This window comes from Pyxicephalus adspersus, chromosome 1, assembly GCF_032062135.1.
Source record: "Pyxicephalus adspersus chromosome 1, UCB_Pads_2.0, whole genome shotgun sequence".
In the NCBI taxonomy this organism is placed as follows: domain Eukaryota; kingdom Metazoa; phylum Chordata; class Amphibia; order Anura; family Pyxicephalidae; genus Pyxicephalus; species Pyxicephalus adspersus.
The window spans coordinates 103,030,950-103,058,722 of NC_092858.1; the positions used below are offsets into that span (position 1 = coordinate 103,030,950).

At 36.7% G+C, this 27,773-nt stretch overlaps 3 protein-coding genes across 8 annotated transcripts in view; 1 reads left to right on the forward strand and 2 right to left on the reverse strand.

The window, feature by feature from the left end:
* Positions 1–7,350, forward strand: part of MYO19 (myosin XIX) — a gene marked incomplete in the record, with an annotated part of 32,955 nt that extends 25,605 nt beyond the window's left edge. The window contains 8 exon segments of the mRNA XM_072410228.1: positions 40–186; positions 334–441; positions 606–676; positions 1,255–1,364; positions 3,368–3,516; positions 4,519–4,648; positions 5,354–5,748; positions 6,488–7,350. Of these exon segments, the coding sequence (XP_072266329.1) occupies positions 40–186; positions 334–441; positions 606–676; positions 1,255–1,364; positions 3,368–3,516; positions 4,519–4,648; positions 5,354–5,748; positions 6,488–6,604 (1,227 nt within the window).
* Positions 7,351–8,985: 1,635 nt separating this feature from the next.
* On the reverse strand, positions 8,986–14,092 carry ZNHIT3 (zinc finger HIT-type containing 3). Of its 2 annotated transcripts, none has more exons than XM_072421848.1 (5): positions 13,957–14,092; positions 13,230–13,261; positions 11,235–11,318; positions 10,047–10,109; positions 8,986–9,708 (listed from the first exon to the last, which is right to left on the reverse strand). In XM_072421848.1, exons 1-5 carry the CDS (start codon positions 14,025–14,027, stop codon positions 9,518–9,520), a joined length of 441 nt encoding a protein of 146 aa, XP_072277949.1. In that variant the 5' UTR covers positions 14,028–14,092; the 3' UTR covers positions 8,986–9,517. The 2 variants fall into 2 exon arrangements, with proteins under 2 accessions (XP_072277949.1, XP_072277940.1); XM_072421839.1 differs by lacking the exon at positions 13,957–14,092 and adding an exon at positions 13,377–13,919.
* A 2,055-nt stretch (positions 14,093–16,147) lies between these two features.
* DCAF6 (DDB1 and CUL4 associated factor 6) overlaps positions 16,148–27,773 on the reverse strand; it is a 52,916-nt gene continuing 41,290 nt past the window's right edge. For 3 of the 5 annotated variants that reach the window (XM_072421883.1, XM_072421860.1, XM_072421868.1), the window contains 8 exons: positions 27,395–27,486; positions 26,694–26,928; positions 26,136–26,177; positions 22,809–22,947; positions 21,608–21,764; positions 20,104–20,192; positions 17,454–17,559; positions 16,148–16,899 (listed from right to left, as the gene is read on the reverse strand). In XM_072421883.1, coding sequence (XP_072277984.1) covers positions 16,847–16,899; positions 17,454–17,559; positions 20,104–20,192; positions 21,608–21,764; positions 22,809–22,947; positions 26,136–26,177; positions 26,694–26,928; positions 27,395–27,486 — 913 coding nt within the window. In that variant the 3' untranslated portion in view covers positions 16,148–16,846. The remainder of the gene's footprint in view (positions 16,900–17,453; positions 17,560–20,103; positions 20,193–21,607; positions 21,765–22,808; positions 22,948–26,135; positions 26,178–26,693; positions 26,929–27,394; positions 27,487–27,773) is intronic. The other 2 variants (XM_072421892.1, XM_072421877.1) reach the window with 1 other exon arrangement.

Here is a 27,773-nt window from a genome sequence, read left to right on the forward strand (position 1 = left end):
TTTTTTATTATAATGTAAACTGTTGTTTTTCTCATTTAGGATCCTGTTCCGCCAGAACTCATTCAGCTTCTACAAGAGTCTACAGACAATTTGCTTCAAAGGCTTTTCCCATTGGAAAACAGCAAACCACCTGACGTGTCCACGTACAGTAGGACTTCACCTACTACTGTAGTCTCTAAGTTTAAGGTATGATGCATTGCTTCTAATATTTAATCTTGTACTGAGCATGACAGTACAAATCAGGTTCACTGGTAAAAACCATTGTAGTTTTGGTCCTTGTACTTTATGAAGCTATTTATATATTGAGCATTACTGTGTCTGTTTTATTTTAAGGGATCACTTGAAAGCTTGATGCAGATTTTGCACAATACAACCCCACACTATATTAGATGTATTAAGCCAAACATGGACTGCAGAGCGATGGATTTTCGAAAAGAAGAGGTATACTTTATCCATATTTGAAGAAGCAAACTTTGCTAATGATGTACATTTTACACATCATACTTTAATTATAACATGTGACATGACTGAAAAAATCATATTAAAGATCGGTAGGCGTTACCTTGCTTGTGATATTATCCTGATTTCTAAATGATGTATTGCAGGTTCTGAGTCAGCTTGAAGCTTGCGGCATAGTGGAAACTATTAACATTAGTGCAGCAGGCTTTCCTATCAGGTATGAGCTTTTACTGTACAGGCCTTAATGGGAAACTAAAATGTTTTTTGATAAATTTTATTTAAAAATATATGGCTCTTTTGCAAGAGTTTTTCAAATATTGTTGACTTTTATAGTTAATCTATGGCTATGAGCTTGCACCTATCTAGATAAATAATTAAAAAAAATGTCATATTCACTAAAGGAGAGAGAAAGAGAAAGTGCTCCTGCTATTCAGGTCAATGGTTGTAAGACTTTGTTTTCATAGGATACAGACTTCCTTCTACTGGCTGTAAATGATAAATGTGAAATAGAGAAATATTGATTATGTATATTTCCTCATTTATAATTAGGTGTGTTTTTAGTACTGAACATAATAAAAAAAAATATATAGTATGTCCTAAAATAAAAGCCAGCATCAGTGTCTTCATCGTTCTAAATACATAAAGGGGTTTAATTATAAAAGCATGGTCAGGGCAGGATAGGTATCAGTTATTTTGTTAAAGGCCTGCTTTTATGTTCAATAAATGGGCAAGAGTAAAAAATAGAAAATATCTTTTTTAGAATGTTTTACATATTTACAAATTTTTCTCTCAAAGGATTTCTTTTCAAAGCTTTGCGGAGCGTTATGGTTTGATTGCACCCAGTCAACACAGGATAGAAATGCAGAATCATGTCAATGGCTTATCACCTGCTAAGAAGAGACGAGGTAATAGCACACAAAAGATATTTGTCAGGCAGAATTAATTATTATTGAAGAGAACCCTGAGGAAGGGAAAGGGGTAGCAAACAATACTATTTTCGCTTACTGCATTTTGATATTTTTTACAAATGATCTCTGACTGGTATTGGACTATTTTTTTTTATTTTGATAGAACTGTAAAATATAAATATATCAGGGATAGTGGTCAGTTTAACAAACTTTTTCTTTTCATTCTTTCTATCACTTTCTGCTTAGTCTGATCAATCCCCTTATATTGTCATTCATTATTGTTATTACAGTTTTATTTCCCCTTTTCAGAACAATACATTTTATTTTTAGAGGTCTCTTGGATAATGAGTTTCCGAATATTTTTTACCCCTCTACCTGTGGTCGCTATGTTTACCAGTACTCAATAAGTATACTTTTGTTTGTCAGTGGGTGCTAGGATCAATGATCTTTAATTCCATTTTCACAAGTGACCCTATTTGTATGGGGCCCTTGAATTCTCTCTGTAGTAAATACTTGGCTTTCCAAATTGTGTTTTGTTTTGGTGTGATGGTAGGGAAACTGATCTAAAAGATCTGTGTATTCACAAAACTCTGAAGAATGTAATGGCATGTTCTAAATTATTAGTGTACAACAAGAATAAGAACACTTAATAAACAGGGGTGTCCTAGCAACTCTGATCATAAAAGCGATTCAGCCCTCCTGTTTTTTTAGATCTGTTAATGGAGGCCTAAGAAACAAGTGCCAATCTGCAGCCCTGAGTATGATGGTCAAGTCTTTTAACCCATAAGTCTTTTACCTCTAGGAAAGGATGTGTATTTGGGCAATGTTTTTCTTTGTCCAAACCCATCATTACAGTAGCATCCTATGTTGTGGTTTTTTTCTTAAAACGTAAGAATCCACACATTTAAATCCATGATTTGGTGTATTATTTATAAACTTAATATTGTGAATTAGCTTTCAGTTATAGGCTTAGAGCTAAATTCTGTACAAACAGCCTAATTCAGTGTGAAAATAAATATAGGCAATATACTTTGATTGCCAAAATTGCAGTGATTCAGACTCTTGTGATTTACAAATACCTGCCACACTGCTTGGCCATATGCGGTTTACTTTGAAATTCTGCCACTCTTGTGTCACCCTTTACCAAATGAGTTTTGTGGCACAGGGGATCATGTAAAAGGTACAATGAACTCTCAATGTACTATATTAAATAGTATTTTTACATCCGCCTGAAATTCAGCTCTAAGAATATTGTAATTTTGTTTATGCACATCTGTAATTCACATTTTCCTGGCCTGAAATAGGATAATCTTTTGGTATAAAATACAACAAACCTTTTCTAAAATATCAAGACAAACATGGAGGGGAAAAAAATCTGCATGCTTGTTGCCCAACTTTCTTGTCATGCTGTCTTCTGTCACTTTCTCCTTACTGTTATCATCTTCTTTTATTCCTGCTTCTCTTACTAGTTCCTATTCTGTGTACCTCCTGGCTGGATCAAGCATTTTAAAATTTGAGGTAAATATGTGGTTTGACTAGCATGTGGTAAAACTGAGTTGCTGCACTGAACAGATCTATGTATGTTGTGCAATACATTATGAATATTTATTCTTGTTTATGTGAAATATTTGCTACCTACAGTACATTGACTACTACATATACTTGTGCAGCTCAGCTTTATTAGATATTCCTGGTGTGAGCAGGCAGGTAACACATGTTATTGCAGAAAGGACATTGCCTGTCCCTTTCTGCATTAACCACCTGCCTTATCCTTTATTTTGTATATTGGGACTTTAGTTCAACTTTAAATGATCCTTTATGCATTATTGTTGGCCAACCAGTAAATGGTGCTGTGTCCTGACGTAAAATGTTAAGAACAGCTTGTCTGTGACAGCTTGGATCTGACAAACTAAAGACAAATACAGTTTATTACACCAACAACTAAATTAAGTCCATTAAACCATGCAGCTTTTATATTTTTCTTTGCTTTTTTTTTTTAGGTCCTGATTTGGAGGAGGGGAGCAATGAATTGCAGCTGATATCACAAGCCATTTTGCATGCTGCCTTGCCACAATTGTATGTGGACACTACATCACCCAACACACTAGCCCACTGTGGTACCACAAAAGTGTTCCTCACACACTCAGTGGTAAGAAATGGTTTTGTTTTCAACATTTTATGTTTAGCCTTTGTACATTTTGCGTATAGTTATAAATGTACTCCTACAGTTATCATACAGTCAGTTCAGGACTGTCAATATGAGTACAAAGCTGACCAAGACAAAAACTTTACTCCTCACTAAATGACAAAACTTTCCAAAGTTAGCATGTCGACTTCCTGTTCCAAAAATTTTAGCCCAATACAGGAAGTTTCCCTTAAAACTACAATTGCCATTTAACAGCCAAATGAAGACATTGTTTTACCCTGACAAATAGTTTGCAGGAACACCCAAAGAAAGGTTGTGTATATGGCCAAAGTCTTACTTACCATGTTCAATAACATACCTTTTACCTGAAGGAAAAACCAAAGCTGAAGTTCCAAGTAGATGGGTAGATCTAGTAGATCCAACTAGACAGTGGTGGTATTGGGATTATCAATGAGGCAGAAATTCAATTGGTTTGTCATAAACATTTAGAACTTTAGTGGGCTGTGTAATATACATTTGCCCTGATTTCGGTTCTAAAGATATCAAAGATATGAAGTTAATTCTGTTCTCAAAGCCTATTACCAAGTAATGCTCTAAACTACTAATATAGAATGCTTTTATCGGCTACTGAGAAACACCTCTTGATCACAGAACCCACCACATCTGATAGCAGTTAGTCGGTATCATTTGGAAGCAAATTACATTTTTATTTCCCAAATCTAATCATTTTAAAATAAATCTTAAAAATGTTATTTATTTTCACAAGAAATCCACCTTAGACAGCTGTGTTTGTAAAATATGAGAAAAAAGGATTCTTACTTCTGTATCTGCCCATGAACACATACCACTGATTCACATAAATAAAACTGCAGAGACTGTTTGCTTTGGTTCTGTTATGTCTCCCATCTCTATAAATGTGTTTTTTTTTTTTTTTAATAGTCTGCTTCAGCCTCTTACACTTGCCTCGGCTTGCATGTGATGATAATTTCTTTTAATATTTATTAGATAGACCTACTTGAAAAGCAAAGGGAGCGGGTTTTCTCCCAGAGAGCATTCTGTATTCAGTGCTGCTGGAGAAGATACAGACAGAGGAAGCTGGCCAGACAAAGGCGGGCGGCTACAGCTATTCAAGCAGGTATATGACGTTTGCAGGAGTCAGTGTGTATTTGGTATTCTTTATAATGATTCTCATTCTCATCTAAATGATATAGAGTTTGAGATTTGTGTTTCCAGATGACATCAAACTATGTAATGGAGTTAAGTCCATACAGGATGTCTATAATCTACAAGCAGATCTGGATGTACTGTTTGATTTGGCAGCCAAGGGGCAAATGACATTTTATATAGATAAATGTAAAGTTATGCACTTGGGGGCCAACAACATGGAGACATTATCCTGCCCCTGTACAAAGCATTGGTCAGACCACATTTGGAATATGCAGTCCAGTTTTGGCCACCAGTTCACAAAAAGGACATTGTGGAATTGGAGAGAGTGCAGAGAAGGGCAACTAAATTATTAAAAGTAATGGAGGAGCTCAGCTATGAGGAGAGATTAGCTGAACTGAATCTATTCTCCCTTGAGACGAGACGAGACGTTTAAGGGGGGGATATGATCACCCTGTATAAATATATAAATGGTCCATATAGAGAACACTCTTCCCAATTATTCACTTTGAGATCATTACATAGAACTATAGGTCACTCTTTGCGTCTGGAGGAATAGAAGTTTAAGCTCTGGATAAGGAAGGGATTCTTCACTGTAAGGTCTGTGAAAATGTGGAGTCGGCTCTCTCAGGAAATAGTTTCAGCAACTACTTTAGATTGCTTCAATAAAGCATACACAGTGCTGTGCATTCATTTTCACATAAGTATTTTGAAGACTTTTTGCATTTTCTAAAGGAAAAACTGGAAGCCTTAGCAGCGGTTGAGCTTGATGATTCTTCAGAGATGGAAAACACACAAACTTTAAAAGGTTCCCCAGTTAAAGGTCTCAATACCTCAAAAACAGATTCCATGCAAGAAAGCCCTCAGATCACTAATGAAGTGTTTCAGTCTTGGATTCTTGGTTTTGTGCTGTCTCGGGCTCCACCTATCCGGAAGACAGTGATGGCTGACGGGTTTAATAGGCACCTTTATCTCCTGGCATGTCTAAATGTGCTTAGCAGAAATAACGGGTACAAGGCAGAGGTAAATCGATCTGAACATGGCATAACATCCATTCGAGCATTACCTCAGGTAAGCGTTATGAACACATACATCTGCCCAAAAGTGTGTCTCTATACACATGATAACACAGGGCAATCTTCTCCCATTCATTGCTGAACACATCACAGAATGCAATTTTATTGACTTGATGGAAGTATGAAGGTAGCTATAGCTGACCTGTAAAAATCAATTGAAGCATGCAGAATTTGAGGTTGTGGTTTAGTCTTGCTAGAGAAAACAAGCTTGGCAATGATCATCTCTCTTTTACTGACTGATGTCGACCTCCTACAAAAGTGGAACTAAAACTGCTATATTCACCTTTCCATCACAGGGAGCTGCCAAATTCTTCTTTCTAATCCTCTATACTATACAGTCCTAGGCCATCTTGATTATCTAAGCCAAGCGCCTTCAAGTTTGAATTTTTGACTGGTAAAGGTGCACATGTCTTAGTCATGGCTTACCCATACACTTTGTCATTAGTAGAAATTATAGAAATCATGAAACTTTTTTTCTGCCCAATCAAGGTCATGGCAGACAAGGTTTTTCAAACGTTTTAGGTCCATTCACTGCCTATTACTATAAGTTACAGAACAGTTTGATCCCAAGTACTCTATAAATTGGAAGCCAATTTTAAGGAATTATATACTATGTCTAAAAGAGTTCTGCTAGCGACAGTGGTTTACATAACTACCCAAATTTGACAGCATTCTAACTGGCTAAATCTCCTAGAATGTAAGAATCTCTAAACACTTTTTTTCTTTATTTTTAGAGGGCTGTCAAGTTCCACTGCAAGAGGTCACCACTGCACTTTGCCAACATATGTCCTGAGGCACTTAATCACAATGTATCTGGTTTTAATGAGATTTTGCTGGAAAAAGTCAAATGATCAAAGCTGTTGGATGAAGTACAAATAATGTATTTTTAAAAAGGGCTTTTCCCATATTTTAAAGACTTTTGACACTAATTTTACACTTTGTTGATCAATGTGCAATAATTATTAATAGATGGTATTATGTTAAGTCTTTTATGTATTATACATCCTTGCCCAAATTACACAGTATGTAAATGGGTGTTTTGCACTGACTTCTCTGTATGCGTTTGAAAACGAGCTGTCCCAAGTGACAGTAAAGTAGAATTGGATTCTATTTTCCACAGAGATTTGTAACACTCTGTAACTGTATATCAGATATGTTGAATATCACTATTTATAATAAAATAGCCATTGTAAATGTTTTTGAGAACATAAATGATCAAAAAAGTTGTTTTAATGCAGAACTTTACTTAGAGATTACTCCCCTGTACCAAAACCAGATGAAATGTCAGGATGTGGAGGATAGTGATGGAGAAGTTTGTTTTTGTTTGCGTTTTGAGTTACACTTTAAACAAACCAACCCAGGAATAAGAGACAAATATTCCAAGGTTTTGCCTGTATATTTGAACTTTACACAAATAAAAACACACTACTTGGTCCAGGTAAAAAAAACAAACATACAAATATTTCTTCAGTGTGTCTGAATCTGTCTCCGTATTACTTTCCACTATTGCTTGATTTAGCAGAACAGATTAAAGGGAGAAGCATATTAGCATCGTCACTGCCTTAAATGAGTCACAATGGCCCAAAATTGATATGATTGAGAAACAGTTGGGCAAAGTTAAGGTTGATAAAGCACCAGGACCTGATGGATTACATCCATGTGTTCTCAAAGAGCTGAGCTTGGTTATTTCAAAGCCATTATTTCTAATTTTTAGAGACTCTTTAGTCACTGGCATGGTACCAATGAACTGGCGTAGGGCCAATGTGGTTCCTATCTTCAAAAAGGGAGCAAAGTAATTACCAGGTAACTACAGACCAGTTCGTTTAGCGTCCATAGTTGGAAAGGTCCTAGAGAGTTTGATAAACAACTATATAATATTTGCTGTCAGACACTTCTCTATAAGTGATAGTTAGCATGGCTTCAAGAAAACAAAATACTCTTTTTGTGAGGAAGTAAGTAAACAGTGAAATAGCAGTTGATATAGTGTACTTGGACTTTGCTAAAGCGTTTGACGCTGTACCCCACAGATGGGTAATATGCAAGGTAGAGTCAATAGGTTTAGAAAAGTCAATCTGTAAATGGATAGAGAACTGGCTTAAAGACGGCATCCAGAGAGTTGTAATTAATGATTCATACTCTGAATGGTCTAGGGTTATTAGTGGGGTACGCCAGGGTTCAGTGTTGGGACTTTTACTGTTGAACATCTTTATAAATGGTATAGAATTTGGGAATAAAAGTACCATTTCTGTGTTTGCAGATGACACCAAACTATGTAATGGAATTATGTCCATACAGGATGTCTATAATCTACAAGCAGGCCTGGATGTACTGTTTGATTGGGCAGCCAAATGATATTTTATATAGATAAATGTAAAGTAATGCACTTGTGGGCTAACAACATGCATGCTTCATACTGTCAGAAGTCAGAAATGGAAAAAAATCTGGAGGTTCTGGTATATCATAGACTTGATGGGGGGGGAATGGGGTGCCACTCCATCGTTCTCCCCCGCCCCTCTGCATGGGGCAGAACGGTGCTGTATGTACAGCACTCGTTCATGCATCGTGCAGTGGATAGTTGTTGGAATGGATCGTGAAAGATCCTTTCCAACGACTATAATTGGAAGTGTGTACACAGCTGAAGAGGGCACTCTGCACCTGGAGGAAAAAAAGTTTAGGCTCCGGATAAGGAAAGGATTCTTCACTGTAAGGTCTGTGAAAATGTGGAATAGGCTCCCTCAGGAAGTAGTTTAGGGAACTACTATAGATTTTTTTTCAACCTAACCTACTATGTAACTATGCATGTTTAGCATTCTTTCACATTTTATTTTATAAGACATTTAATAATTTATTATACTGTCCAAAATATAGATATATTCCTCCATTCAAATAAGATTGTACTTTACTAAACAATTTAACTTTTTAGTAACAAATGTTACTTTGGAAAAAACTGAACATTTGCACACAAGTTCCACGGAATGTACTTCATACATCAAAATTGTTTAGTTTGGTGGTTATTTTTTGTATCAGGCTTTCAAAAATACTAATTTGTATCCAGGATGTTTTCATTAAGTGTTTGAATATATTAAGGCATCGCATGTTCTACTGAGAAAATATGTCTTTAAAAAAAAAAAAAAAATCTAAATATAAAACTTTGCTATAATTCATAGGGCAAAATTGTTATCTTTTAGAGAACCCACTGCCTTCAAAGAATTTCAGAAACACTTCATGCAGCTGTGTTAGATAAGCCTGTTTTTATTCTATGTAATCATCGCTGTATGCTCAAGATCTGGTATAAAAACAACAAACAGAAATACAAGCTTAAGGACAATACACAAAAGGTTGTATTAAACCAAAAAAAAAAAAAAAAAAGATAGTCTACTAACCTATTTTAGATCAACATAGCTCTTCAAAACTTGAAGATGTTTATGTAGATAAAAAAAAAAAAAAAACAGTATGGAACCAAAATGGAGTGCCCGATATAAGAAATACACATAAGATTGGGTTCCATTCATACTTACAGATTTTTTAAAGATACTGAATTCCATCCGCATCTAGCTCCTTATGTAGTAAGGTGTAGGGATATGTTCCAACAACTCCACCTGGCTCACTCAAAGAATGGTAGCCGGAATAGCTCCGTCACCATAAATATTAAGGAAAAAAATGTAAAGCCCACACAGAGCTTCACATTGTTTTGTATCTTTTTCTTCCTGGTACAATAGCCACAGAACAACTTAGATACGCTTCCTGGTATACAAATACTGCCATCAGTCCAGAATCACATTTTCTTTCTCTTCTTCCTCTACAATAGAAAGGCATTGGTCTGCAAATTCTACAAACAAAGGTTCTTGCATATATTTTTTTAATTCCAGATCTTTGTTTTCAGCCTGGTCAAGTGCTGCAACCAATTGCCGAAGATGCGGATTGAGTAATAAATGCTTTACCTCCTCTGACTCCCCTGTAAAAGGTGGAAAAGAAAAGCCACTTAATATTTGCAAGACTGAATTGGAGAAAAAAAAACAAACAATAAATGCACTCAATTTTGATTTTCACAGACAAAGGTAACCAAAGAAATCTGATCTCACAATATGAGACAACAGGTGATTTTTTTATGCAATAATGTAAAAAACAAAAAATTGCCTGTAAATAATGGGAAATATTTGACGAAATTTCACTTTATCAATCACACAGTTCCCAATTACTGTATAGAGGGCTACATTGATGTCACGTCTGTCATCAGATGACCCGGAGCCTATACTACAGAATAACAAGCATACAGTAATTAAGTATTCTTACCCAACATTTTTAGCTTCTGTAGAGAGACTTTGTCAGATTCATCATCTTCAATCAAATTGCCAGCTAGAACAAATCAAATAGAACAATTTCAAATTTGGATACACAATCTAGAGTGCTTACAATTTGAACTCACAACATTCCCTGTCCAGATTTTATATTTAACTTAACTTTATTAAATATAATACCTAAATAAATTTTTATCACTCAATCATTACAGTATATACATATGCTGATTTTGAGTAAGTCAAGGTCAGATGTAAGAAGATTGCAGCTTTCCAGCAAAAAGTGACTATCTGCAAGAAACACGAGGGAAAGAACAATTCTGCAAATGTCCTTCATAGAATAGTGATAAATACAGTTGGCCACAGACACACCAGTCCTAAGTCAAATGTCACCCAAGACAAACGTTCATGACATCACATTTTAAAGAAACGGTATATATACTTTCACTTGGCCTCACAACATAAATGGTTTTATGTGATCCTGGTATCCACATATCACTGATGTTTATTGACGTGTACATGCTTTTATAATTGCATTTCACTTTTTTTTCTAGGAACAAACCACAATAAAGCTTTGGCTGCTTTCGTTTTGTCCCTAGCTAGAGTTATATGAAGGTACCATTGACCACGTGACAAAGCCAGCGTCTTAGCCTTACTCTAATGCATGTCCAAAGTCCGGCCTGGAGGCCAATTGCGGCCCGTGTTTAGATTTCCGCAGCCTCTGTCAAAATCAATAATATGTGGCCCACCAGCACTGACCACAGTATAAACAACACACACATACAAAAAAGCTATTTTATATTTTATTAGAGTTGATTAACCGCCTTGCAATTATCAGCCTGCTCATCAGCATCCGATTCTAAGAATGTGCTCTGCACGGAGCCCGCACTAAGACCGGAGACTGTGCACAGGGAATCCCTCCTGTCACCCTGGTGGGCGTGTGCTGTGTGGACCAGTGCAGACCACACCCACACTAACCGCAAGTACGTGCTGAATGGTTGGCCCCCACACATTTTTCACCTCACCAAATCTGGCCCTCTTTGCAAAAAGTTTGGACACTCCTGCTCTAATGCTTTTGGGATGGACCCAAGAAAGAATACTGAACTTAGCTTACAATTCCAAGCTGTTTATTAAAACCAAGCTCTAAGCTTTTCTTAACCAAACTAATCAAGTAAACTACTATTACCATTGTTCTGCTGTGGTTCACGTCTTGACGCAGCTGGCAATGAGGCTTCTGTAGATGTTGTAGCTTCTCTGCGAAGACATGTCTCTACAAAATAATAGAAAATGGCAAATGTAGGGAGCTATATCTTTATACAACTTTAGCAGGCAAATTAGATAAAGCGGACCTAAACTGTAAAAACAAACCACGAGGAGGTAGAACTATCTTTTTGTCAAAAAAGGCCCCTGGCTCCTGACGGCTTTTTGTTAAGCTCTAAACTGTACCGTGCACACACAGACAGCACTGAACCTGCCACAGCTGCATTGCAACCAAACAGGGTTAAGTAAAGTTATGCTTTAAAGCCAAACAACCTAAAACAAAGCTGTAAATACGGTATCAATAAAGACTTTTTTTGAATGTACAGTACATACCTGCATTAAAACATCCACAAAGATGATCATCAAGTTAAATCTTGAATGTAGATTTAATAGGAGGCAAACAAATCTGGCTGCTCCCTTTTCAGTATAAAGCCAAGTTCACTGACAGGGTGACCAGCATGGGGGGTAAGCCAAATGACTTTCAGTCTTCAGACTGCAAGGATCCATAACAATGCATGGGGAAATCTCACACACAAACACACAAGAGAATCTGCAGTCACTTTTATTAAGACTTTGAAGAAACCCTATGCTTTACCCACAATTAAATGCTACACATAAGCACCTTTGTATTATTCCACTGCCTCTACATTCACCTCAATTAAACGTACTGCTCAGTATGTGATTCTAGAAGAAGGGGTGGCTTTAAAGAAAACTTTTCCTGTATGGGTAAAGCAATGGTTCACTTTAAACTGGTAGATCATTGGTCTTCAGTTTAGTTTCATGTACGCTGCATTTCCCTGTCTACTGTTTTTATTACTGTACATTAAATTGGCCTAAATATATCATTAACAGCACATGATAAAACACATTATTGTGCACCTTAGCTATATGGCAAAGGAAACCCACATTTTTTTTTTTTTACTTTTTTTATTTGGGTACATTTTTTCATACACATACAACCAACAGAAACAAACATTTTCATAGCAATCTTGTGTGAAGGCAGAAAAAAAATGTGTTAAAGGAACCTATTTATAGAAGTGTCAGTCTGCACAGTACTAGATTTTGCAGTGTGTACTTCACAGGAGTCATTCACAACATGCAGGCTGTGATGTTCCATTAGGCATTGTGCTCACTATGTGTGGTCCAGTGCTGTTCATTGCCTTTCACATAGTATGCAATATGCAAGGATATCAGATAATGCTTAGAAAGCAAAGTCCGATGTTTCCACCTATGCGTTGCACTGAAGTAGGTTTTGTCAAGCAGCACTGAACGCATTTCTGTCCATTTTTGTGCGTTGCACACTTCAGTGTAATGTAATGGAGTCAGCAGCACATTAAACAGCCACACAGGTGTCTGCATTGTAAGACATTGGATGGCACAGCGTTTTCCTTCTAGTGGGAATGAAGCTTTAGAGAACACTGTAATTGGTAGAAAAGCTGATCAAGAGACTTGCAGGCCATCTTACTGTGCTTTTTCTCCTGGCTTTGTAAAATAAGAACAGTAATAGGTTTACATTTTGGGCAGCCATCACCACCACCATACTGCTGCTTTACAAACTGAACATATCACAGATGGTGCAACCTGCACTAACATGTATCAAAAGAAAAAAAATCATGTTCACATATTTCTGCAGGTGAATGCAGAGCAGACAATATGGTAAAGTAATGAATCCACAACCTTTATTCAATGCTTGACCTATATCATATCCTTCATTCAGCAGCTCCCATTATATCTTCCATGTACTACACATACAATGACCCCCTCCAGGCAGTGACACGGAGTCTGGGGCCAGCTCTATGTGTATGGACAATCTAATCTCTGCTGAAGCTTCCCTCCATGCTGGGCCCATCTCTACATAACACGGACCACACCAGAACAAATCTTACGATATCACCACACAGACTAGAAAACAGAATATTACCTTTATGTGTCTTGTAGCAGGCCAAGGAGCAACTGTATATAGGAAAAAAAAAACAAATCAGGGAGAAACAAACAAGAAATCATCACAATCACAAAGATTTTACAAGCAAAGCACAACGTGAGCACAGCTTTAGATAAAACCCAATACCTTGAGAACTTTAACAAGAGACCAATGTTTCCGATCATGAATATGCAGATTTTATGCACATAATACTCTGATCCTTCCATAAAGCTCCTCAGTCTGGCTGGTAAAGTGCAATGAATGCTGGCTGTGCTCTTGCTTTAGCAGCTGAAATGGCATCCAGATTGGGTGCAGAGCTAATTTAGGGGACTTTAGAACAGACAATATGTAGATAGTCAGCTCTGTGGTCTGGGAAGTGTTTATGATCTTGAAGCACCCAACAGGTCAATGAATACTAGGCTGGTAGCCACAGCATGCAGCCAGTGATGTCGAGGAAGTAAGCTGCCACATGGCTAACATCAGGATGAGTCCAACAACCTGAGCCTTTAACTCAATACAGCAATGGCAGCCTCCTCCCTTCACCTCTTACAGGATCTTTTCATTGGAAACACACAAGGAATGTACAATAAATGACATTTAATGATAACAGCAAGTATTATAACAGCACGTGCAACGTAATACAGAGCCCACGTGAGGCTGAGGTCACTGCGGATGCCTAGGTCCCTGCCCACAGCGAACAAATCACTGAATAATGATCAGAACTTACTAGCGAACCCGGCACCCAGGACAGCGATACTTCACACTGCCCGCACTACACACATTGCACGCAGCTTCCATCGCGGCACGAGACTCTAGGCGCACGCGTAGTCAGTTGTTTCACGTAAATACGTCACACCCACATGTAGGCGGGGCCAAGGTCAGCCAGCAGAGGGCGCAGGGAAAGTGATTGTGAAACAAGGCGCAATGGGTATAAACGATGTTCCTCGCTAAATCAGATTTTGCTACCCTATGTGTGGGAAATAATGACAGAATAATCTCTCAGAAAATGCTACCTTATCAAAATGTGCTACTCTTATTTTCCTATTTCTTGCAAAGTATTAAGACAATGTTTTTAAAGGATATTCTGTCCAGTAATGAGAAGCAATGTTATAAAATAAATTGCTTGCTTTCAAGGTATATTAACAATTCTCTTTAATGTCAGGTTCTACTACTCTTTAATTGCATTTATGATAGAATGATAGTGTCTTCAAGCAGAACTTTTATATATATATAAAAAAAAAATAAGACCTTTGTTTTTTGAGAGCCCTTAATTGCTCCACAATCCAAGTGCAGTCATTCCCACTCCAGCGGGCGCTGCCATCATCTGTCACCTGATCTCACACTGGGCAGGCGTGAGATGGTGCATGCGAAGAAGGAGCAGCCCAAAGCCTCCTGGGCAATTCCATCATTCACATTCAGTCTTTACTGCTAGAGTGGTAAAAATAGAAGGGGTCCTCCCTGAAAAAATACATTTATCATTTTCTGTTTTTTATTTACCTTTTCAAGGTCCATTAATGTCTAAATTTGTCTGATTAGGTGTAGTGGCAGAAAGTACTAATGGGTGTATATTATCCTCAAAAGTTTCATATGGTTTCAATCAATTTCAACATGGATTGTGTCTAAAAAAATGCATGCAGCCATCTGTTGTCTTCTCTATTCCACTGACAACTGTACATCGAATGTTTAGTGTAGTTATTCCAGTCAGCATGAATATATGTTTAGTTTTTGTTGGTTTCAGGTTTTTTGCTTTACATCTTCAAGACTTGTTGATCCCAGAATCAATATTGTGTGTATGCGCCAGCCTTTCTCACAATTAACAGGCATACTCCAACTAAGAAGTAGAGAGCTAATGGTTTTGCATTTTATTGCATTATGTTATGTGGTTGGGTTTGTTTTCCAGTAACTATTGCGCACTCTTTGCAGTATGCACAAACTTTCTCTGTAGACTTCTCAGTAAGGGTTTTGTGCATTATTGATGCCAGGTGTAATACCCAAATAGACAGAGCCTGATTGCTGTTCAAATTTTATTCCTTTCTAGGTCATAGAATGGCGTTGCATGACTATTTTGCATATACAGTTAGGTCCAGAAATATTTGGACAGAGACAACTTTTTTCAAATTTTGGTTCTGTACATTACCACAATTATTTAAAATGAAACAACTCATGCAATTATACTGCAGACTTTCAGGCTTTAATTCAGTGGGTTGAACAAAAAGATTGGATAAAAATGTGAGGAACCTTGCAGTGCACCCTCTGTATTTACTTTCATGCAGTCTTCTCTTTATGGTAGACTTGGATATTGATACACCTACTTTCCAAGATTGCCTGCATTTACAAATGTGCAAACTTTGTTTTTAATTGCATCCTAGGTGAACAATGTGTGAACCCTGTGAAATGTTATAAATGGACCCCCCTAGTGATCAGGAGACAGTCCTATATCACATGGTAGTAGAGACTGCTATTTTGTTACATGTAGTTATCTTATACCCAATGTATTTTATAAGTCAGCAAATGTAAACAATTCACTGTGACTGCGAAGGAGGGAAATTGTGATGCATTTCTCGAATGGGAGGTAATGAAACTAAATCCCACATATCCTTTGAAATTTGACTAATGATATTACACCTTAATGCACACACTGGATAACATATTAAACAAAATAGTTTTAAAAATTGTCTCACTCGTCTCTATCTGTGTAACTTTTCCTCAATTATTGTTTATTGCATTACTCCTATCGATATATCTTGTTTCTGGTTGACAACATGAATAGGGCATGAGGTGAGTCCAGTAATATAAATACTGTATAATATTTTATATATATATATATATATATATATTTACACAACCTACAACACAAACACTTGAAGCAGTCACTGTAATATTGAGACACAATTTTTACATACCAGCAAACAATAGAATACATTTTAGAACAGAGTTTTATTGAAATGTTACATTTCATTTTCCCTGACAAAATATATTTGGTATTGCAAAGTTGAGCATGCACTGGTAATGCTTTAAAAAATGCAATAGTGCAAGTCATTGATAAAGGAAGAAGATGCAGAGATGATAGAGAAACATGGCTTACATAGAAATCAAACCACAGTACTTCCCTACCTGTTATCACATGACCTGCAGCTCATTTCTCCAATTTTACATCAGGCATTGCAACCATTATTCTATGGGTTTTTTTATTTTTTTTTATTTTAATAGGAAAGCTGCATCATTTTGTACTTTTTATAAACAAACCATACACTGCCCTTCGCATATAAAATACACAAACACACTTTCAGAGGTGCGTTTCAACCTACCATGTGCCTATACAACACAAATTGTAACTCATACATCATACAATCCAATAGCTTATTCTTACAAAGATTTTTTTGCTTAATAAATTAGTAAATAGGTTTTCCTTCCAACTGTATTACATATTGGGAGAAAGTCACCATTCACTTTGTTCAAAAGTCAAAACAATTTTCAAATAACTTACAATGCATTATTTTTTTGTAATCCATACTTAATAAACAATATTCTAAACCAAAATATTATTGAGGCCTTTTGTCATATGTAAATACAGTACAATATACAAGTTACAGCACATTCATTTACACTGGATTGCATCACTCATCGTCATTTGAGTTTTCCTGACCTTCTGCACTTTGTTCAGATCGATCTGGAAATAGAACAAGGAAATTAAATAAAATCAAAGTTTTAAGCAAAGACAATGCTAGGGTTGTGAGGCTTCAGTGTTGCACAACAATGGCTATGTATTCTATTTTTAGAAGGAGCTCTTGATCTGTAAAGCTTTAAGGCTTTCAAAAAGGTTAAGGGCCTTCATTTCTATAATGGCGATTTTGTGGGGAAAAACTGGTGTTTAAAGATATGAAATACAAAAAATGATGTATAAAGTGTAGATAAAAATTTTGTTCTGTAATCAAAATCAGTTGTTTTTGGACTTTTTTTTTCTGAATGAAGGGTAGTTTAGGATGCTCATTTATGCTCACTCCTTACCTTATTATTATTATTCTTTAACTGCTTCTATTCTAGCAGGTAGACCTTACCCCCAAATTAATTTATTTTTTGTCAGATGTTCCCTCAAATGCCAAAAAAAAAAAAAAAACCTACAACCAAAACACTTCTTAACTCAAACTCATGGCTCATTAGATGTTGAAGGATGAGAATACCAGCACAAAGTTTACAATCCAATCTATATTATGTGCATCTTACCAGCTCTGATATGATTTAGTGATGCCAACATTCGTAGCATAAAAGAGGCAGGCACTGTGATGGTGTTTCGAGTTTCTTCCAACATTAATTCATTCCTTGACATAATCTGAAAAAATGTCATAAGTGTCAAAATATAAAAACCAAGAATACAATAAGGAATAGATAAAATTGTGAAAGATTAAAAAAAGGAAAATAACAGCGTGTGTCTACTTGTCATTCTTCCAGCAATGAAATGTCATGCTACCCAAAGACAAGGCTACCCAGCAGCACAGGGTATACACTCAGTATTCTTATAAGTAGCTTTTTTTTACACGGCATCTTGATTACAGACAGCTATAATAATCTGTAATTTGCTGCAATACAGTTCAGCAGATGGCAGCTTAAAGCTGCCAATCCACTGCCACTACTAAATGAAATGCTCCCCAGAGGAAGCCTCTCCTACAAGAACTCTTAAGAATTTTCACCCCTGGATGGGGTTATAAACTTACAATAATAATTGAGAGATCTGTTTAAAATATAGTCTCAAAAACCCCACATGCATTTTTGGTTGTTATACTTTTTTGTTATTTCTAAAGATTATTACTACCATTATGGATGTTTATGATATTTATGAACTGTGTCTTTAAATACAAGTTTGCCTAAAAAAACCCTCCTTAGTCTCTTTAACCTTTGTTAGGAGTAAGGGGTTGGCGTATACATATATATCTGTCACAATACCTGTCGGTTCCAGCGGCACTCCCCACTGAACCGTCCTGCGGTATCTTGTGCATGTTTACCTCATCAATCTGCCAGATGCAGCACTCGCTATGCCTCTGCCTGAGTTAGCAGTCTTGCTCATACTGACACAGCCCAGGTAGGAGGAGCTCCTTAAAGGGACAGAGGCTATTTAGCATCAGCAGTAATGGAGGCTGATGCTGTGACTTTGCACCAATTACCTTGCTACTCTGTGTTGTGCTTCTTTGCTACTTCTGATCTGACCCGTGCCTGGACTTCGAATATGCCTGTTTACCTGCACTGTGGAGACCCTGACAATATCTAAATTTGTTGAGCATTAGGAGGTAAACACCTTTCGTTTTCTTACACAGTACTGTACAATAAATATTTGCAGATGCCAAATCTGTATACGTAGCATACAATCTATAATGTCAAAAAAAAAATAAGTTTAAAACGGGTAAGATAGGTTGAAGAGGTAGGTTTAGAGGACATGTTTAAATTTAAATTTGATAAAGACAAAAGCTAGCACAACAGAATGAAAGAGGGAATTCCAGAGAGTCGGAAGTCTTGGAATTGTGCGTAGGAAGACGTTTTGAGTCAGCAAATCATGAGTAGGTCAATGGAGGTGCAGAGAGCGGACCAAGGGGTATAATTGTTTGTAAGGTCAAAATTTAATTAGAACAGGAGCCATGAAAGGATTTAAAGTAACGGAGCCAATAAAAGATTCAAAGCAATATAGCTTGAATTTGAAGATTAAAGTAAAAATGAATCCAAGGTAATCAGATGAGGAGTGGGGGGATGGGGGGGATGGGAGGGATAGTTGCAGGATTCCAGATAGGTTGTAAAAGCAAACGTGTGATAAGACATGCATTAGTGTAACAATCTCTTGGGTAGGGGTCTAACAGTAAGATTTATTTTAATCAATGTAAAAAAATCCAGTTCATTCCGGCACATGTGCAATAAAAACATGAATACATAGTGCCTAAACTAAAAATTAGGTGTTAAGTGTTCACCTGTACTAAGGTCACTGAAGAAGTGTACCTTCGTTGTCAAGCTTTTGAGTTATTCTTAAAGTTACTCAGTCACTTCAAAAAAATAATAATAAAGCTCCCTGTGTGATGGGCCCATAATGACAGACTGTCACATTTGGGGCAGAATGGTGGCTCAGCAGTTAGCAGTCTGGCCTTTGCAGTGCTAAATCCCAGGATTGAATCTCTGTCATGGAGTTTGCAGGTTCTCCCCATGTTTGTGTGGGTTTCCTCCGGGCACTCCAGTTTCCTCCCGCATTTCAAAAACATGTAGTTAGATTAATTGGCTTCCCCCAAAACACTTGACCTTAGACTATATTAAAGATAGATGACTGAGGTAGAGACATTAGATTGTGAGTCCCTTTGAGGGACAGCTTGTGACATGACTATGGGCTTTGTAAAGCGCTGCGTAATATGTTGGCTCTATATAAAAACTGAATAATAATAATTTAGGGCAATAAAGTATGTGGAAAGCAGTGGACAAACTATATCCCTATAATTAGGCTTTAGGGATTACCCTGTTTAGAATTGCTCCAAGGCGCACGCACTTTACACTTGCTAGCAACTTTTTTTTTTTTTTGGCAGAGCCACCTAATATGTACATGTTCAAAACTCTCAATGTGTTTGCACAAGTACACACATTCCACCTGTCTGCAGTAACAGGAGTAAAGTTTCACCATCTTCCAATGAACATTACATACACCTCAAGAACATGTAGAAATATAAAGGGAACAGCACGAGTAACTTCAGCAGCCTTATCTTTAAAGCTCAGCTATGGCGATATAATGAATGACAACTAGATTTGTGTATAAGATCATTGAATTATATAATTAGGTACACTGACCAAAATTTACATTTTTCTTTCAGCATCAACAAACATTTGTAAATTAGATGCATTCTTGTCTCACCTCTTCAGCAAGTGCCCAGTTGAAAGATTTTTCTTCCTCAAGTGGTGACCATATCTTGATATTGTAGTCTATTCCAGATGATGCTAAAACTACATCCATAATTTCAAATAAATTGTTGAAATGGTAAATGTTTTAACAGGCATAATCAGATAACATGTTACATCTATATTTTTACATAATATATGTCAAGGAGATCATTTCATTTACTGAACTGAACAATGTGTGTGAATTCAGTCCCACAACTGCTTGAAATGAACTGCCTATTGATAGATTCCAGGTTTCCAATAATTGTGGAAAAATGATATTCTTGGATGAAAGCTATATACTAAATCTCCAAAGAAGAGCACTGTCATGAAACTACCCTCTTGAAGGTTAAAACCTTAAATGAGAACAAGGAATATTGGGGGGGAGGGGGGCAGCTGGAAATATGTTATGAGTTTGTATGGCAGCAACACTCATAATAAACTATGACGGGGACAACCTCAGGGAAGGTCAGTGGCGAGATAAAAGAGTTACACTTGCTTAGCCAAAATATAGCAAATGTAAAGTCCAGCTGACCATTCCTCAGAAAGGAAGATATTTTAAAACTAGTATGCCAAATATTTTCAATAACATTAATTCTTGTACTTAAGGCCTCTTTTAGCAACCAATATTGGGAATTATCCAAATAATTATTAACTAGATGGTAAAGAACTCCATCAGTTATATTTATAGAAGCCCTCTTTATATTTTTTTGGAGTTGCCCAATACCCAACACCTTCTGGGCAGAAGTTTCTGACATCCTGACACCGGACTGAAAGTTTTAGGTGTACTTGGGTTCTACTGCATTAGTTTTGCTCTTGTGCAGATTATCTGGCATTATCGCAGTGTAAAGCTACGTACACACTTCCAATTATTATCGTCGGAAAACGAACGACGAACGTTCCTGCACGATATATATGAACGATCGTATAGCACCGATCCTGCACATAGAGGTAACGACACGATCGTTCGTAGATATTGTACACACAATAGATACGATCGTTTAAGCGATAGAGGAACTATGTGCACGACAGGAAAGTGAACGGACGTTCGTTCATCACGCATGCTCTGAACATGGACGATCAACGAACGACCGTACACACGAACGATGTTCAACGATCGTCGCCCAATCCGATCCGCCGGTCCGGTCGTTCGTTTCCAACAATTTTCCTCGTTCGTCGGCGTCGTTGGTTACTTTTTTACCAACGATTTTTTGCCCAATCGATCGTTCGTCGTTCGATTGGAACGATAAAAATTGGAAGTGTGTACGCACCTTAACACTGCTTCGACCACGAACCCACAATCATCTTCAGATTCTGTTTACACTAATTAATGATTAAAACTCAGAGCAGATGGCTGCTTTTTCAGTTTTTAGTGAATGAAATGTAGATTATAGCGCTTAGTGATTTTGAAGGCTGGGTTCAAAACTGTTGCAATAGATCTGACATGAAGGGAAAATAAAAAAAAAACACAGCAAACTTACTTGGTTCATATGGATGTGGTTGAACACAATTAACCACATGGTTGTCTGCTTCTAGAAGCATTAGATGCTCAGCTGTGTGTCGATCCCAAATGAAAATGTGACCACAGTCAGATCCACTTATGACAAAGTTTTTACCCCAAAAGCCAGCCTCCTTTATCTGTAACGAAAATTGTATTTGTTTATAAGAGGATTGCTGGTAAAACATATTACGCAATTTGCTATCTCTCAGCTGTATGCTTTTGGAACAAACAAAGGACAGATCATAGTGGTGTCTGGAAACCAAATAACAACTTCAGAAAATGCTAGATGACAGAGGCTGACCCTTTAGTAGGCCCAGGACTCACAAACAGAGGGTTTCCTAATTTCAACTACCTTTCTGTTTTTTATATTTGGTATTGGTTTATAATATAAAAAACAAAAAACTCCCAAAAAGATGCACAGAGGCGGTAATACCTTAGATACACCATGTAGTCTCTCTTTTTTATATTAATAAAGTAAAAAATACTAAATTTGTCTGATTGCTCAAAGGGCCCATTCATATCTATCAGGTCTTGTTTGGTGCCATATGTTAGGATGTGATCACGAATACACAAACAGGGCATTCTTCTGAGTTTAGTTACTACTGGAGATCTTTAGATTATTTTGGGTGACCATTTTCCAAATGATTACTGTACAGACAGTATGCTTGGCTGTTGCTGAGCAGTTTGTTCTGTTCTGTGGAGAGGGGAGAAGAAAAGGATAAATGGAAGGTGCCCTGTTGTGTTCTCCCAGATGGGCTGACGCTGGTTCTTTTTAAACCCAGTCAAAAACTGAAAAAAAAAACAGGAAATGACATAATTGTGTCATCAATGAGTCAGCATTTTAGCCAGGAAGAAGATACTGGCCTTGGATTTTGGCTAAACAAAATGGCACTTTCATGGAGAGAAAATCAGCAACCTATACGAGTGGCAATAAATATATATACATGTTTCACTTGCACATTAGCTAGCATGCTTATAGTTAGCATCAGAACATGTCATATGGGCTAAGCCCACTTTAAATAAAGCAACAAAAATTGTACACAGACAGATAACAGACATCTAGGTCTCTGGGCGATAATGGGTCATTAACATTCAGCACAGGACTTGCTGACCATTCATGGGCACATTAATGGGCAAATAAAATGACTGGATACAGGTAATCTTTGAAAACATCTTCGTACCATAGTTCGGGAATTCCGGTGACCCTTGAACACAATTTTAGGAGAAGGCTGACGAACATTTTGCATATCCAACTCTTCTAGTTCTTTTCTCTCTTTCCTTCTTCTAAATAGCTCCTGGATGCGAGCTACTGCAGACCTCCTACATAACAAACAAAATATTTTATAAACCATTAACTGGAACACTGTACATTTTTTTTCATTATTATAACCACTGCTGCATTAATCATAATACACTTTTACGGAAGTAGATTGTAAAGGTTTACTCACATATTTCTGCATACCTAAAATAAAAGCAATTATCAAACTGCTTCTGTTTAACCAGAAGTGGACATTGGGCACCCAAAAACATGTTTTTCGACGTACAGTGGGTGTTTATAGCACCCATAGTTCTCCTCCCTTGCTGTCACTACCTCCACCCCATTTACTAGAAATTCTAGGCATTTTAAACAGCAGCTGGAAATTGCTGTGCTTTACAGCAGCTTATAAAAACAAATTATGATGTGATATGAATACCCAAATATTTGGACATTTTAAACAAATCCCTCACGGAGAGGCGGTAGTCCCAAATATTTGATCATTTCATAAGAAGTCCCTCCCCCTTTTGTCCATTTTAGTCATTTTTAACCAGGCTTTCTTCAGAGCAGAAACTTTGAAAAAAAAGAAATACCTCCTAAAAGTTCCATGAACTGTGACTGATTGACTTCTCCTTTGATGATGCCTGGATCAATCTGGGGCCAACACCACTTTGTAGAGACAGCTGGACGACTCAGGTAAGGTTTTAGTTATTTATCAAGTGGTATTCCTAACCACCCCACTGATCCCCATAAAAGAGAATTAGCAGAGAAAAAAAAGAGAATATATGGCAGCTAAATGCATGATAGGGATCAACAAATAAAGTGAGATTTAGTGAATTAAGGAGGTATTTCTTTCTTTTCAAAGTTTAAAAAAAAACATTTACAATACCCAAGATTTTTACTATTATGATACCCAGAGTCACCAAAGATTTCATACTTATTTAATTGGTAAACATTCTGGACTGCCCACAGTAGACCCTCATATAATGGTTTTCTCACCACTTTAAAGATGCCTTTCACACAAAATCATGGCAAACTAGATTGATATCATACCAAATATTTAATTTTCAATCCATAATGAAAACCCATCAATCCAGGATTCCGGACAGCAACATGGAAATCAGTGCAACACTTTCATTAGGCTATAACAACGGATACCTTTCTCACTTTAATTTACTGAGGAGGAAATTAATTTAATGGGTATGTCCCTCTGAAAAGGCCTTATAAAAAAGAAAACTGAAAATTAACCCTTTGGATGAGATAAGAAAAACAAAGGGTGAGTTTTTTTTTTTTAAACAAATTTAAACTAATTAAACCATTGTGCATTTTATTTACCTGCTTTAGGTGAACTGTGGGGACCACACTCTTGGGTTATGATTACAAAAAGTGAACAGTCAATGATAGGGCAATGTCTTAAATGACTGCTGGCCAGGAGAAACCGCTGACAAGTGTTTAGTACAGTCCTACCAAACCATGTGTTAAACTAGTCATAGATGTAAATATAAAGATTGCCATGTTGAGGTGTCACCACGCCTCTGACAACTTGCACTAAGGTTTGTCCTTTCCATAAGACTTATGCTTTCATCACCCCATCAACCTCACCATGTTCAGTAGCAATTCCATGCCAAACATTTATTTCTTTTTTTTCTCTTTTCAATTTTCTTGCTAGTTTTCAAATCTATAATTAGCTAAAAAAGAAGGTTATTGCTAAAGAATTTACCATACTCTCTTCTGGATTTTCTGGATGCTTTTGTAGTTTGTTAACCCACCGAAGACTCATGAAAACCACAATGAATAGATTAAAGAATAAAGAAGGAAAAAACAAACAACACTGTTTATAGAACAGGGAATCAGATGTTCCCTGGTGGAGAATCTTCCAGGTCAATGTGTTTCAATGGAAGTAAATTATTTCCACCAGGGAATGTTAGTTTCCTTATTTTACAAAAAGAGCCTGTACAAAAAAGTAGATTATACAAAGGGGAGAAACTACATTTCTAGCTGCACACTGAATTACCACATGGAATACATTTTTACAATTTTAGTATGAACAGGTAGGCACACAACTTCAAATAAGATGCACACACTTGACACAAACACTGCATTCTGTTAGTATGTATAATGGTAAAAACCAATCACAATTTTGCTTATCTAGATTTATAGGTGGCAAGCACGATACAGCAGATTGGTTATATTTGGTCATGAAGCACAGCAGTCTAATATTTGATCTATCATTCAGGTAATCAGAAGAAAGATAACCTTCTATTTATTCATTTAGATAGGATGCCATCATTTTTTTCAGCCACTGGCAAGGCCAACAACCTAAAAGGTTCATCAATATTTGCCTTCTCAGATCTGTAAAAGCAATAAGATTTACAATGCCTGTTTTATGCTCATCTCCTGAGCATGTGCAGGATGTAGCTTCACTGATCACCTTTCTTAAGAAGCATGATGTCCAAACTTTATTAAATTTTGATTGCCTACTCATCTTCCAACCCAAACTATTTACCCACAATACAATACATGGCCAAAATATGAGTATATTCCCCACCGTTTGTGGATAGAACAGGTTCTACCCCTTTGGGAAGGCTTTTACAATATTTTACCTAATTAAATCTATACCCATTTTGCCAAGGCTGCATTTGTGAAATCAAGTACTGATGATGGGTAAGAAGACATTGCTCACAATGGAGATCCAATCCATCCCAATGTTTGAAGTCAGAACTGTTCGAAAGGATTGGAGTTTTTCTACACCAAACTCAATAAAGCATGTCTTTATCAACCAGGCTTTATTATTGGTACAGAAAGTGACCAAAGGACACCACATTTTCTAAAACAAAACCTGTCATTTCAGAAATAAAAAAAGTTTTGTTCACTAAAAGTAAACAAGCAAAATACAAATGAAGGAAAACCATCCTGTATACAGCAGATTAAACACCAGCTATATATTTGCAAATATTATTCAAATAAGAACTACTAGTGCCCTAAAAACACCTACTTCAAAGACAGAAGCTCATTAAAAAACAGTTACACTACAGATTGTTGGGGGTTATTTTGATTTCATGACAGCACATGTACTAACCAAAATTTTGTACATAAATAATAAACAGACTTAAGTAAATGGCGTAACAGAAAACTTTTAGTTACAGAGGCCCTGACCACATTCATCCAAAAAATGCTGCTAGATAGAGTTCTCAAATAACTGTTATTATGAAAGCAGGTTAGTATGTTTCAGAGCAATGCAACTTACAGTTACCTTGTTAACCTATCACTTAGTGATGGACTTCCAACATTAAATCTGTCAAGGTGAGAGAAATACCACACTTCATTGAAATTTAAGGAATATATGTTTATATAAAATGATAATGTTTATGCTGGTTGCAGCTATGTTTCTTTTACCTAACTGCAACTACTCTACTTTTTGATTGTGTGCAAAGTCAATTCACAGGTACATTAGCTTAGCTGTTGGCTCTCCATAGCTAGCCAATAATTAGTAAACTAACTCTAAAGTATCTGTCATGTAATACACCAAAAAGGATCTCTAAAAGTTTTGTTAATGGTTGAGAGTGTATCATCAACTAGTTTCTTAAACATATGTATCCCCAATTAGGGGGTCCCCTCTACAATTGAATGTACAGTAATACGTTCAGACCACAAAAAAAGACTGTACCATATATGGCCAATATCAGACTAATGTTTAAAATATACCAAAGGCTAAAATAGACTAAGTATTTAAAAAAAACTACTGGTCAGGGTCATAGTCAGGTGTGGTAAACCTAATGCAGCACAAATACAGTTCTAGCTCCCAACTCACCTGTTTTGGGTCTGAGCTCTTGGAGGCAACCGAACAGTATTGTCATCGCTGTCAGTTTCTCGATGGCTGGAACTTTCAGACATGTCAGACTGCACTGCATTTTTAGATGTTTCAGGTTGTTCATCCCTACTTGAACTTGTATTTGGTTGTTCAGACCTTATCTTTGTGTTATTTGGGTCTGTTTCCATACTGCTGGTAAGAGTTTCTGCATTTTGCTCAGCAGACACAGAAGTGACTACACAGTTAATAAAAGAAGATGCATGTCAATCACATAGGGATTTTTTCATCAAACAAAATAAATGATAAATAAATAATGAAGTCCTAATAAGACAATCAAAACAACAGGTGAAGTCTAACAGACTAAATTATCTCCTAGCTTCTATTATCTGAGGAATGCTAGTAGTGCTCTCACCCTACAATATTTTCTTGTTTTGTTCCCACTCATCCTAACATTTCCAGTGTTCTGACACTCCTTGTTGCACTCATTATAGAAAATGAATAACTATCAAGGGCTACCTTCCCTCAAGGAATTTATAAAGATTTAATTTAAAGCGCACACATGGAAGTAAAATAATTTAAAAGTGTATTTGGCTTCAGCTGTTTTATATTATGAACCATGGTAAACTACAAGAAGCTTAGAAAAAGATACTTTGCACTGTATTACACAAGTTAGCTTTATAAAACTAGTTCAAATCTAGTACCTTCCATTTCACTTGTCAAAGTAGATTCGGGTGTAACAGCATCATCAGAATGTCCCACTTTTACAGCTACTGAACTTGAAGCAGTGTTGCTCCTAAAACAAAATTAGCTTTAATCAATAAAAATACATGTGCTTGAAACAAACATAAATATAGCAGTTTAGGTCACAAAGGCAATACCATTTGGCTACAGTAAGCACTATAAACAATTCTGGATGGGGCTAATAAAGTGAATATGTGTTTTGCTCATGCAGGGCAAAGTAGAAAATTAACCCAAATGCTAGTTTCAGCAGTCCATATCCATCTTCCATTTGCTTTTCTTTCACTTTATTCACCCTGAAAAATCATGTGAATAATGCATGACAGCACTGGTGCTCTTTTC